Source organism: Nomascus leucogenys, chromosome 13, assembly GCF_006542625.1.
Source record: "Nomascus leucogenys isolate Asia chromosome 13, Asia_NLE_v1, whole genome shotgun sequence".
NCBI classification, from domain to species: Eukaryota; Metazoa; Chordata; class Mammalia; order Primates; family Hylobatidae; genus Nomascus; species Nomascus leucogenys.
The window spans coordinates 32,297,960-32,311,515 of NC_044393.1; the positions used below are offsets into that span (position 1 = coordinate 32,297,960).

Below are 13,556 nucleotides of genomic sequence, written 5' to 3' on the forward strand. Positions count from 1 at the left end.
AGGTAATCCACCTGCTGTGGCCTCCCAAAGTGCTGGGATTACAGGCGTGAGCCACTGTGCTCGGCCTTTGCCTATTTATTTATTTATTTATTTTTGAGACAAGGTCTTGCTCTGTGCTCAGGCTAGAGTGCAATGGCGCAATCTTGGCTTATTGCAGCCTCCGTGCCCCAGGTTCAAGCAATTCTCCTGCCTCAGCTTCCTGAGTAGCTGGGATTACAGGTGTGTGCCACTATACCTGGCTAATTTTTGTATTTTTAGTAGAGACAGGGTTTCCATGTTGGCCAGGCTGGTCTTCAACTCCTGATCTCAGGTGATCTGCCCACCTCAGCCTCCCAAAGTGCTGGGATTACAGGCATGAGCCACCACACCCGGCCTTCACATCTTTATGGTTACTTTCCTGTGTAAGATTAATAATTTTTTTTATATTAAACAACCCCTATTTAAATTGCTTTGTGGTTTCTGTCTCCTGATGGGACTCAGAATGATCCAGAGGCCCTGAAGTCTGAGGCTGTTCCTATGCAATTCTCCTTTCTTCCCTTCTTTTCTTCCACAGGTGTCAGATCTGCACTGCAGTCTGAAGATTCTCCCAACCTACTCCTGCTTCCTCTCTCCTTTATCTCTCACAGGCATTACCCCCAATAAATCTCTTCACATGGTTAATTCCTTCTTGGCATTTGCTTCTCAAAGAACCCAAATGGACACAGCTTCCCATCACACTTAGAATAAAATCCCCCAGCGCTTTGAGAGGCTGAGGCAGGAGGATCATTTGAGGCCAGGAGTTCGAGACCAGCCTGGGCAACATAGTGGAGCCCTGTCTCTACCAATAAAAAAGGCCGGGCGTGGTGGCTCATGCCTGTAATCCCAGCACTTTGGGAGGCCAAGGCGGGCAGATCATGAGGTCAGGAGTTCAAGACGAGCCTGGCCAGCATGGTGAAACCCTGTCTCTACTAAAAATAGAAAAAATTAGGCCAGGCGCAGTGGCTCACACCTGTAATCCCAGCACTTTGGGAGGCCAAGGTGGGTGGCTCACAAGGTCAGGAGATCAAGACCATCCTGGCTAACACAGTGAAACCCCATCTCTACTAAAAATACAAGAAATTAGCCAGGCGTGGGGGCAGCCTGCAGTCCCAGCTACTTGGGAGGCTGAGGCAGTAGAATGGTGTGAACCCAGGAGGCGGAGCTTGCAGTGAGCCGAGATCGAGCCACTGTACTCCAACCTGGGCGACACAGCGAGACTCCATCTCAAAAAAAAAACAAAAAAATTAGGCCGGGCGAGGTGGCTCACGCCTGTAATCCCAGCACTTTAGGAGGCCGAGGGAGGTAGATCACCTGAGGTCGGGAGTTCGAGACCAGCCTGACCAACACGGAGAAACTCCGTCTCTACTAAAAATACAAAATTAGCTGGGTGTGGTGGCGCATGCTTGTAATCCCAGCTACTCATGAGGCTGAGGCAGGCAGGAGAATCAGCTGAACCCGGGAGGCGGAGGTTGCGGTGAGCCGAGTTTGCATTCCAGCCTGGGCAACAAGAGTGAAACTCCGTCTCAAAAAAAAAAAAAAAAAAAAAAAATTAGCTGGGCCTGGTGGTGCATACCTGTACCACTACTTGGGAAGTTGAGGTGGGAGGATCACTTGAACTCGAGAATTCGAGGATGCAGTGAGCCATGATCATGCCACTGCACTCCAGCCCGGGTGACAGAGTGAGACCCTACCGAAAAAAAAAAAGAAATGAAATACTACCTCTTCCTAGAGGCCTTTACCTACCACTCCCCAATCCCCTTTATCCTGTCCCCTCACGCTGCTTTGTTTTGTTTCTTCATGGCACTTATTACCATGTAACCTACAAGTTATTGCACTTATTTATTCATTTTTCTATTTCCCCGCATAGAGGAATGTCTCCTCCATGAGGCCAAGGTCTTTGCCTGTTTGTTCACTGCTGCATCCCAGGGCCTGGATTAGAACCTGGCACACAGTAGGTGCTCAATAAGTTTTTTTTTTTTTTTTTTTTTTGGAGATAGAATCTCGCTCTGTTGCCCAGGCTGCAGTGCAATGGTATGATCTCGGCTCATTGCAACCTCTGCCTCCTGAGTTCAAGCAATTCTCCTGCTTCAGGCTCCTGAGCAGCTGGGGCTACAGGCATGCATCACTACACCCAGCTAATTTTTGTATTTTTTTTTTTTTTTTTTGAGACGGAGTCTCGCTCTGTCGCCCAGGCTGGAGTGCAATGGCACGATCTCGGCTCACTGCAAGCTCTGCCTCCCAGGACCATGCCATCGTCCTGCCTCGGCCTCCCAAGTAGCTGGGACTACAGGCACCTGCCACCACGCCCGGCTAATTTTTTGTACTTTTAGTAGAGATGGGGTTTTCACCATGTTGGCCAGGCTGGTCTTGAACTCCTGACCTCAAGTGATTCGCCCTCCTTGGCCTCCCAAAGTGCTGGGATTACAGGAGTGAGCCACCGCACCCGGCCAAGTATTTGTTAATTAGCTGAATAAAAGAGTGTCCTCACCTTTGATTAAGCCACTTGCTCCACCCGGAATGCCTTCCCTTCTTCTTGCCTTTCCTAATCCCATCTAAGCCTTGGCTCTAGCCCCCACTCCTCCAGGAAGCCCTCACTGACTAGATGAGTTCTGGGCCCTTCTTGCCCCTCACCTGTTAAAATGCCTAATTTTAGGTGCCAAGTAAAGTCTGAAGTGGAGGTGAGAGGCAGAAGAGAACAAATTAGCTTTATTGGGGTTAAGGGCAGAGGAGGGGAGGGGCCGCTAGAGGCTCCCAGCCAGGGTGGAGCCGCAGGGAGACAGCTGGGGATGCAAGTCACTTCTTCCACTGCTTCTTCTCATAGTCCCAGCGGGAGGCCAGGCCCTGCACAGGATTGACCTTCATGTCCAGCATGCGCTGCAGCTGCTGGGCTTTCCACTCGTCCGTCAAGGTGATCGGCTTTGGAGGAAATACTGCAGGGAGTGCATGGGGTGGATCAGGATCCTGCCAGTCTACCTCTACCAGCCTTCCTCTACCAGCCAGGGTCTCCAGCCATCCTGTAGCCTCCCAGCTACTCGCAAGGCTGACGGTACAAGATACTCCAGGGTTGAAGTATCTTGCACTGAGGAGCTCCCTCCACCCTGTCTAGCCCCTCACCCCACACTTTCTTCTAAAGCATCGCCCCAGGCACCTCTGGGTTCTGATCCCAGCTTTGCCTTAGACTCCAAGGAGTGTGGGAGCTGGGCCAAGGTCCTTCACAACTCAGTCGCCTCATCTACCTCTGTGGTCTGTGGTAATAAGAGCACTGATTTGAAGACTGCCTGAATCCAAATCCCAGCACCACCACTCCCTTGCCCTGTGACCTTCAACAAGTCACTTCACCTCTCTGAGCCTCAGTTTCCTTACCTGTCAAAAGCAGGTCCTATCCACTAGGATTGTGGGGACTATTTCCAAAGCTGTTGGCACAATGTTAGACAAATATTAAGCACCTGATACATGTTACCTACTATAATTATATAATTACTGAGTTTGTTCCCACTTGCTGGGCAGGGTCCAGGATGAAATAATTCCTTTTACTTTCTAAGAGGGTTGAGAGTAGGAAGTAGGTAAGAGTGTTCACTTAAAAAATATGGGGACAGGCCACCGGGCGCGGTGGCTCAAGCCTGTAATCCCAGCACTTTGGGAGGACGAGGCGGACGGATCACTTGAGGTCAGGAGTTTGAGACTAGCCTGGCCAACATGGTGAAACCCTGTCTCCACTAAAAATACAAAAAATTAGCTGGGTGTGGTAGTGTACCCCTGTAATCCCAGCTGCTCAGGAGGCTGAAGCAGGAGAATCAGTCTAGTCTGGGAGGCACAGGTTGCACTGAGCCAAGATCATGCCACTACACTCCAGCCTGGGTGACAGAGCAAGAGTCTTTCTATTAAAAAAAAAAAAAAAAATGGGGAGAGCCGGGTGCAGTGGCGCATGCCTATGGTCTCAGTTACTCAGGAGGCCAAGGTGGGAGGATTACTCAAACCGAGGAATTCCAGTCCAGCCTGGGCAACATAGAAAAACCCCTGTCTCTCTTTTTAAAAAAGAAAAAAGGGGCCGGGCGCAGCTATATTATAGGCCGTGGCTCATGCCTATAATCCCAGCACTTTGAGAGGCCGAGGCGGGCGGATCACGAGGTCAGGAGATCGAGACCATCCTGGCTAACATAGTGAAACCCCGTCTCTACTAAAAATACAAAACATAAGCCGGGCGTGGTGGCGGGCACCTGTAGTCCCAGCTACTTGGGAGGCTGAGGCAGGAGAACGGCGTGAACCCGGGAGGTGGAGCTTGCAGTGAGCCGAGATCGCACCACTGCACTCCAACCTGGGTGACAGAGCGAGACTCTGTCTCAAAAAAAAAAAAAAAAAAAAAAAAAAAAATCTGGTGGGGGAGGCAATACTTAAGCTAAAAGCTGAAAGCACTCATGGAGGCATTTTAGGTGCCTTGGTATGTGGATCGGGACAGGAAAGGCCTGGAGGCCCGAGCTCCCAACACCACCCACACCTTACTTCCTGGTCTGCCTGGCCCTGAGGCTGACTCAGCCTGCCTGACCTCCATCCCTGGTACTTTCTATCCCAGGAGCGGAGCAGGAAGGGAACAACCTTTATGAGCATCTACTGTGTGCCAAGCACTAGGCTAGACTAGCCCTTCCAGGATGCATGGGAGGTACTCAGCCTTCCACTGGTCTACCAGAGGGATGGGCAGTTAAAATAAAAATTGTTGGGCCGGCGTGGTGGTTCACGCCTGTAATCCCAGAACTTTTGGAGGCCGAGGTGGGTGGATCACAAGGTAAGGAGTTCAAGACCAGCCTGGTCAACATGGTGAAACCCCATCTCTACTAAAAATACAAAAATTAGCTGGGCGTGGTGGCACGCACCTGTAGTCCCAGCTGCTCGGGAGGCTAAGGCAGAAGAATTGCTTGAACCCGGGAGATGGAGGTTGCAGTGAGCCGAGATCACGCCACTGCATTCTAGTCTGGGTGACAGAGCGAGACTCCATCTCAAATAAATAAATAAATAAATAATTTAATAATTGGGGTCAGGCCGGGCATGGTGGCTCATGCCTATAATCCCAGCACTTTGGGAGGCCAAGGCAGGTGGATCACAAGGTCAGGAGTTCGAGACCAGCCTGGCAACATGGTGAAACCCCATCTCTACTAAAAATATAAAAATTAGTTGGGCGTGATGGCGGATGCCTGTAATCCCAGCTACTCGGTAGGCTGAGGCAGGTAGGCTGAGGCAGGAGAATCGCTTGAAACCAGAAGGCGGAGGTTGCAGTGAGCCGAGATCGTGCCAGTGCACTTCGGCCTTGGCGAAAGAACGAAACTCCGTCTCAAAAAAAAAAAAAAATTGTTGGGGTCTACCCCCAGAGTGTCTGACCAGTGGGGCTGAGAATGTGCATTTCTAGCAAGTTCCTAGGTGGTCCTATTGGTACACAGAGAACACTTTGAGAACCACTCTTCAGAGGTAATGAAAGTTCAGCTGTCCATGTGACTACCCAGCTAAAGACTACATTTCCCAGCTTCCCTTGTCACGTGATCATTTCTCAGCCTACAGCATGTGAGGAGAAGTGGTTTGAGCAACTTCTAGGCCTCAAAGAGGAGCATATCTTCCCTTTCCCTTTTTTCCTTGGCTGAAATGTAGGCTTGATGGCAGCAGCTGGAGCAGCCATCTTGCATGTCAAGGATGCAGAGCAACAAGACAGAAGGAGCCTGCGTTGTGGAGTCCCCACATTTGTCTGGATTGCTTCTCTGCCCTTGTGAGAAAGGAATAAACCATTATCTAATTTAAGCTCTTGTAAGTTGGGGACTCTTTGTTACAGCAGCTGAAGCAATATACTGAAAAATAGGCCAGGTGTGGTGGCTCATGCTTGTAATCCTAGCACTTTGGGAGTTCAAAGCAGGCAGATCACTTGAGGCCAGGAGTTTGAGACCAGCCTGGCCAACATGGCGAAACCCTGTCTCTACTAAAAATACAAAAATTAGCCAGGCGTGGTGGCGCACTCCTATAGTCCCAGCTATTCAGGAGGTTGAGGCAGAGGAATCACCTGAATTGGGGAGGCAGAAGTTCAGTGTATATATATACACTGAAAAACACACAGTTCATACACAATAGTCAGTTACAACACCATTCATGACTATGAGCCAAACACTGGCCTACAGCCCTCTCTCATTAAAATCCTCTTAAGTACCCTGAGATGGAACATTACTATTCCCATTTTACAGATGAGGAAACTGAGGCCCAGAGAGGTAAAGTTCCTACATTCAAACCTAGACAGCCATGCTCTGTCCTTCACCCTACGCCTCTTCAGAAATTTTCAACTCTTCAGATGAGTGCCAGCATGGTTCCTTTAAGAAACCGTCTGGTGGTCGTGACCACAAGGGCATGGCCCAGGACTGCAGCCAGATGAGGTGTTGCCACTCACCGTAGACCCGCTGCCACCAAATCACCAGAGCTGCAAATCCAATGAAGAAGAAGACACAACCCATCACTGTCTTCCACTCATTGGAGCGACGGTTCATCTCCGCAAAGGTCTCATTGAACTGGAGCCGGTACACTGGAGGCAGTTGGGTGTGGGGAAGGGGCCTCAGGTGCGTCCACTCTAAGTGATCCCCGGCTTCCCCCTCCCTGCAGCAGATGCTGTTCATTCAGCAAATTCTTACTGAGCAGGTACTATATGCACAGCATGACCAGGAACAGGTGACAGCAGTGAATGAGCCAGATGAAAATCCCCGCCCTTGTGGAGTTTAGAGGGGGAGACAATGGCAAATGCATCAGGCAAACAGTTGGCTGGCCAGGGAAGGTGTCTCAGAGGAGGTGACATTGGAGCTGAGGCTTGAAAAATCAATGGGAGAAAGTTGGTGAAAACTGGAAGGAAGTGCAAAGACCCTGAAGCAGGAAGTGGGTAGGGAAAGTGTGAAGTGAGGACCACTGCAGCTGGAGTGAAATGAGCAAAAGAGAGAGAATTTAGCAAATGAGAGGCAGAGCCGGTTCACACAGGACCTTGTTAGAATCCATGGAGAAGAGTTTGGATTTCATTCTAACAGAATTAGGGAGGGGGCCAGGCTTGGTGGCTCACGCCTGTAATCCCAGAATTTTGGGAGACCAAGACGGGTGGATTGCTTGAGTCCCAGAGTTCGAGACCATCCTAGGCAATATAGCGAGACCCTGTCTCTACAAAAAATTTAAAAATTAGCCAGGTAAGGCTGGGTACAGTGGCTCACGCCTGTAATCCCAGCACTTTGGGAGGCCGAGGCGGGCAGATCACGAGGTCAGGAGATAGAGACCATCCTGGCTAACACAGTGAAACCCCGTCTCTGCTAAAAATACAAAAATTAGCCAGGCGTGGTGGCGGGCACCTGTAGTCCCAGCTACTTGGGAGGCTAAGGCAGGAGAATGGCGTGAACCTGGGAGGCAGAGGTTGCAGTGAGCCGAGATCACGCCACTGCACTCCAGCCTGGGCGACAGAGCGAGACCTTCTCAAAAAAAAAAAAAAAAAAAAAAAAAAAAAATTACCCTATGTGTGTAATCCTTTCTCAGTACATTAAATAAATATGAAAATAAATATCTAAAGGAAAATCAAAGCTGGCAGCAGAATTCCTTGGGAAAAGGGAACTGTCTTAGGTTTTGGGAAGATACCTGGGTGAGAGGTTCAGGCTGAGACAATGAAATCAACCAGTGGAGGCCACTCAGCATGGCTGTAGTAGAGCCATGCATAAACACAGGCCATGCACTCCAGTGCTGCCACGCCTGCCTGCCCTGGAAGAAGTCTGACAAGACTCAAGGCTTTTGGCCTGGCATGATGGCTCATGCCTGTAATCCCAGTGCTTTGGGAGGCCGAGGCAGGAGAATTGCTTGAGCCCAGGAGTTCAAGACCAGCCTGAGCAAACATAGTGAGACTGCTCTGTCTCTACAGAAATATAAATAAATAAATAGCCAGGCACGGTAGTTCACACCTGTAATCCCAGCACTTTGGGAGGCTAAGGCGGGTGGATCATGAGATCAGGAGTTTGAAACCAGTCTGGCCAACATGGTGAAGCCCTGTCTCTACAAAAAAAATAGCCAGGTGTGGTGGCGCCCTCCTGTAGTCCCAGCTACTCAGGCAGCCAAAGTGGGAGGATCACTTGAGCCCAGGAGGCAGAGGTTTCAGTGAGCCGAGATGGGGCCACTGTACTCCAGCCTGGGTGACAGAGACCCTGTCTCAAAAAAAAAGGAAAAAAAAAGTTGTTTGAGCTGTGAGGCTACACTGCAGCTAAGGGTGAAACCCCTGGTGCCTGTCTATGTGGTTTCAAATCTTGCCTCCACCACTCTCTAGCTGCGTGACCATTGCAAGTGACTGCACGCCACTGAGCCTCAGTCTCTCAAATGTGAGCTAACGAGAGCACCTAACGCCACAGCGGTGCCTGCTACATGTAAGCGTGCAGGACATATTAGGATGGTGCTCATTATCATCTTGCTTGGGGAATGTCCATCATTTCTTTCTCTCTCTCTCTTTTTTTTTTTTCAGACAGGGTCTCACTTTGTTACCCAGGCTGGAGTGCAATGCAGTAGCACAATCACAGCTCACTCTAGCCTCAGCTCCCCTGGGCTCAAGCGATCCTCCTGCCTCAGCCTCCTGAATAGCTGGGACCACAGGCATGTGCCACCATGCTCAGATAAAGAGTGTCAATTTCTCTCTTTTTTTAATTTTATTATTATTATACTTTAAGTTTTAGGGTACATGTGCACAACGTGCAGGTTTGTTACATATGTATACATGTGCCATGTTGGTGTGCTGCACCCATTAACTCGTCATTTAGCATTAGGTATATCTCCTAATGCTATCCCTCCCCCCTCCCCCAAGAGTGTCAATTTCTGAAATGGATGAAGAGAAAACCAAGATATATATGTGTGTGTGTGTGTGTGTGTGTGTGTGTGTGTGAGAGAGAGAGAGAGAGAGAGAGAGAGAGAGGGAGAGACAGAGAAAGGGGAAAGGTGCTGAGAGAGGGCTGGAAATGCAAGCTCACAGGCAGGAACGGAGCCTGGCTGGCTCACAGCTGCATTCCCAGTGCATGATATTGTAGTAGGTGCTAAATAAGATGTTGACTGAATGAATGAACGTGAGAAGCATGAACCTTCCCCCACTAGGAATCCCTTGAAATCTTGGAGGTCAGGCTGAGTATTCCCATTCATGGAATGAGAATAAGGTGCTCCAAATATCAAAGGGTCAGTTCAGGGATGCTCTGGTGGACATGACAAGGGACCACACATCGCTCCAGCCTCCCAGGGTCAGAGGGCTCCTCCCCAACCACCTCACCTGCCTCTCTCTGTCCCATCTCCCCCACATCACTCAATTCCAGGGCCCTCCACAGTCTCCTGCTCTGACACCCTTCCCCATGCAGTTCCCACTCCCTGGCAGTGCCCTCCTCTTCACCCTTAAAGGCCAGTTGGAATGTGCCCTCCTCTGGGAGGTCCACCAAGATTTCATCTCACAGTCCTTGAACACACCTCACCCTAGCCACATATTCTGTATTACAATTATTGGAGTCTGTATCGGTTTTCCCCACGGGACTGGGAGCACCATGGGGGCAGGAACTAACTATCCAGGTGATTCACCTCATGTCCCCAGCATTGCCTAGCATCAGGCTATGCACAAATAGGTGAGTGAATAAAGAAACGAACAAAGGCATGAACTTCACCCCTCAGGTGCTTGGAGGTTTCTGGCTGTCTTGGGGGCCTCTCTCTGCCCTCTGATCCCTGACAGGCCCTTCTTTCCAAAGTCAGCCCCCAACCCACTCTCTCCAGCCAGCCCCACCCTGACACTTACGGGCCACCTTTTCGGCGTGGGTCAGCTGGGTCCAGCTTCCCTTCTCCTTCTTCTTCAGGGCCTGCTGCTCAGCGTTGAGTTCTGTGCAGAAGGGCTCTTCTGGCATGGGGTAGTAGCGCTGGGCATAGCAGTTGGTGTAGGGGGACATCTTCCCCCCACCACGGGCTGCAGACACAACGGAGGGAGCTGAGTCCAGGCTGCCCCTGGGACACCCTATCTCTAACTATATTAATAGAGAAGGAGGCTGGGCTTGGTGGCTCACGCCTGTAATCCTAGCATTTTGGGAGGCTGAGGCGGGTGGATCACGAGGTCAGGAGTTCGAGACCAGCCTGGCCAAGATGGTGAAACCTCGCCTCTACTAAAAATACAAAAATTAGCCGGGGGCAGTGGTGGGCACCTATAATCCCAGCTACTTGGGAGGCTGAAATAGCTTGGGGTACTAGTAAGGGCTCAATAAATGTTATCTTTGTTATTCTCCATGGGTCAGCAAGGCCCTTCTGCTATCTGGCTTAAGTCTCTCCTGCTTTAGGTCTCTTTCTTCTTACTAGCATTGAAACTAGGGTCTGGAAAGGAGGAATCAGGGTCCAAGGTTCTGTCAGCATCCTCCACCTCAGAACAAAAGGCCTAGGGGCCTGAGGCTTGGGGGCTGGCTCCTAAGGAAGCTTGGAATGGAGATGGCCACTGTCTGCTCACCCCGCGCATTCCATTTCCTAGAGAAACTTGGCCTTGGACCAAGGAGTGGGATCATGGGAACATGGGAAGTGTGGTAGGAACAGGCCCAGGGTGGCATGGAAGGGCAAAGGGGGCAGCCTGCAGAGGGGACCCCTGCCCCTATCTCTGGAGTTAGGCTGGGAGGAAGGAGTCCACGTCTCACTGGTGCCTTCTGAGCTGTGCATCCCTCGTCTTCCACGTCCACCTTTCCTCAGCACCAAGCTCCAGGCAGCTCTGGGGAGCATCTGGGGGCGTGAAGTATGTATAGATGAGTTCTGCCTCCACATCATCCTCTGCCCCCAAACCTCAGGGCCAGGTGGAGAAACCCTTTTCCACTGGTATGGTAGTGGTAGGGGTGTCCCAGGCTTTCAAGGTCACCCTCATGCCCTTGACCCTTCTAATTTTGTCTGATATCCCCAGCAGGGGGCCAGTGGGGGTCCTAGACCTTTGGAGCCCCTTCTTGGGACCTCAATTCACCATCTGAGAAGTGGGAGGAGGCCTAAGTCTTGGGCCAGGGTCTGAAGAGTTTGAGGCTGAGGGCTTGGGTTCTGGTGCCAGCCCCAGCTCAGTCTGGCCAGATTGGAGAACCCTGCTCACTTGTTTGCTCCCCAGAGGAAGCTGGGTGGGGTCCAGGTGGAGAGGGAGCAGGCCTTGAGGCTCTCTTCCCTGCAGGGGCCAGAGGCCCCTGCACCGGCAGAACAGACAGACGGTCTGGCCCCCACCCCTTCCCCCTTAATTGGCTGCCTACGTGCACACAGGCCTGCTCTGCTGGATCTGGTTGGGGGTGGGGGACTGGGCTTAGCTGGTCTGGCTGAGCCCAGTCCCCCACCCCCAGGGAAGACTCAGGGTTTGGCATCCATGGGGGTGGGGAGGGGCTTTAGAGGATGGGGACTTAACTGGGTCAGAGGGAGGGAGACACACATCTGCGGAAAAGAAGGGAGTCCCACATCTAGGGAGAGAGAGGGGCACCCAACAAATAGAGTGAGGGAGGGGGCACACTACAGGCGATAAGTGGGAGGGGCGGCCCGCGCTTCTGGAAAAGGGGGCTCCGGCCAGTGATTATGATTAGTGGGTGGGCGAGCTCCACATATCAAGAGAGGGAGGGTGTAATCTATATTTGGGAAAAGAGATGGCACACATATGCAGACGGAGGACTCCCCAGGAGTCCTCAACTCTAACCTACGAGAAGCCCCCCAACCCTCTAAGCCAGGGACCACCGGGGCGTGACCCAGCGGCGAAGGCAGGAGACCGAGCCGCGCCCCTGACCCGCGCGGGCTTGGGTAGTGGGGTCCTTCCCCAACTCACTCACCTCGCGGGCTCGGCAGCGGGAGCGCGACCTGGGTCTGCCCAGCGAGCAACTGAGAACCCGCTGCGGAGGGACCTGAGCGCGGGCGCCCGCCCCCGACCCGCCCCACAGCCTTTCTCGGGGCCGCCCCCGCGTGGGAACGTCCTGCTTCGGCCGGGCGTGGGAGCGCACAGCCTGCGTCCCTGGGGGCACCCCGGCCCACAGCTTGAGGGGAGGGACTGCAGAGCGACTCCTGCATCAGTGTCCCTACCGGGGTCCTGCCTCTGGAGACCCTCTGCAGACAGTAGTCCCAAGAGCAGGGTCTCCCTGCCTCCTCCACACGTCCCCTCCTTCCTGTTTCTCCCACCTGGGGTATTCTCTTCAGGCCTTTGCAGACGCAAACCTTCCAGCCAGGCCCAATGCCTCCTACTCCAGAAGCATCTTTTAGGCCAGCAGCGGCTCACGCCTGTAATCCCAGCGCTTTGGGAGGACAAGGCAGGAGGATCACCTGAGGTCAGGAGTTTGAGACCAGCCTGCCCAGCATGGCGAAACACCTTCTCTATTAAAAATAGAAAAATTGGGCGGGCACAGTGGCTCATGCCTGTAATCTCAGCACTTTGGGAGGCCAAGGCAGGCAGATCACGAGGTCAGGAGTTCGAGACAGCCTGGCCAACATGGTGAAACCCCGTCTCTACTAAGAATACAAAAATTAGCTGGGCGTGGTGGCACGCACCTGTAATCCCAGCTACTCAGGAGGCTGAGGCAGGAGAATCGCTTGAACCCAGGAGGCGGAGGTTGCAGTGAGCCGAGATCCCACCATTGCACTCCAGCCTGGGCAACGAGAGCGAAACTCCATCTCAAAACAACAACAAAAGAAGAGAGGTCATCTTGGCCAGAGTGTCATGGTTAAAGGGGAGGCTGGATGGAGGGAGAGGTGGGTTGGACCACCGAGAAGGACCTGTAGGCGGTAGTGAGGAGCTTGGATTTTATTTAAAGAAGGTGATTAAGCTGGCATGGTGGCACACCCCTGTAGTCCCAGCTGCTCAGGAGGCTGGGGCAGGAGGTGGAGGTTGCAGTGAGCTGAGATTGCACCACTGCACTCCAACCTGGGCAACAGAATGAGACCCTGTCTCAATAAATAAATAAATAAATAAATAAATAAATAAATAAATAAAATAAAATAAAATGAAGGTGGGAGGCGACCAAAGTTAAGAAGAGGAGTGATGTGTTCAAATGAAGCAGAGCACAAGTTCAGTAAATGTGTCCCGGGACTGTTAGTATATGGATAGTGGATGAATGGGCGAGGGCTGGGGGTCCCCTCGGTGGCCTGGACACCAGAGCTTTCCAGGTCTCCCGGCTCTAGGTCCATGAGGTATGCCCAGCCCCCATGCCTTCCATCAGGGTTCCTATACCCTAGTGAGTCCATAGGGGCCTGCTCCAGACAGTTTCTAAAGGCTGGCCAGGCACGGTGGCTCATGCCTGTAATCTCAGCACTTTGGGAGGCCAAGGCGGGCAGATCATTGGAGATCAGAAGTTCGAGACTAGCCTGGCCAACATGAAGAAAACCCGTCTCTACTAAAAATACAAAAATTAGCCAAGTGTCATGGCACATGCCTGTAGTCCCAGCTACTAGGGAGGCTGAGGCGGAGGTTGCAGCGACCCAAGATCGCACCACTGCACTCCAGCCTGGGCGACACAGCGAGACTCTGTCTCAGTAAATAAATAAATAAATAAATAAATAAATAA

General features: G+C 52.0%; 1 protein-coding gene across 1 annotated transcript; it reads right to left on the bottom strand.

The window, feature by feature from the left end:
- Nucleotides 1-2,697: 2,697 nt before the first annotated feature.
- Nucleotides 2,698-11,912, bottom strand: LOC100584639. The gene is made up of 5 exons (XM_003273496.4): nucleotides 11,835-11,912; nucleotides 10,689-10,770; nucleotides 9,815-9,979; nucleotides 6,434-6,565; nucleotides 2,698-2,948 (listed from the first exon to the last, which is right to left on the bottom strand). The coding sequence occupies exons 2-5, from the start codon at nucleotides 10,768-10,770 to the stop codon at nucleotides 2,812-2,814; spliced, it is 516 nt and encodes a 171-aa protein (XP_003273544.2). The 5' UTR covers nucleotides 11,835-11,912; the 3' UTR covers nucleotides 2,698-2,811.
- Nucleotides 11,913-13,556: the final 1,644 nt, after the last annotated feature.

Coding starts and splice junctions, on each gene's coding strand:
- LOC100584639 (XM_003273496.4), bottom strand. CDS start 10,770: ATGCTCCCCAGAGCTGCCTGGAGCTTGGTGCTGAGGAAAGGTGGACGT. Junction 9,980..10,688: donor GCACAGCTCAGAAGGCACCA/GTGAGACGTGGA, acceptor TTGTGTCTGCAG/CCCGTGGTGGGGGGAAGATG. Junction 6,566..9,814: donor CCACGCCGAAAAGGTGGCCC/GTAAGTGTCAGG, acceptor AACTGCCTCCAG/TGTACCGGCTCCAGTTCAAT.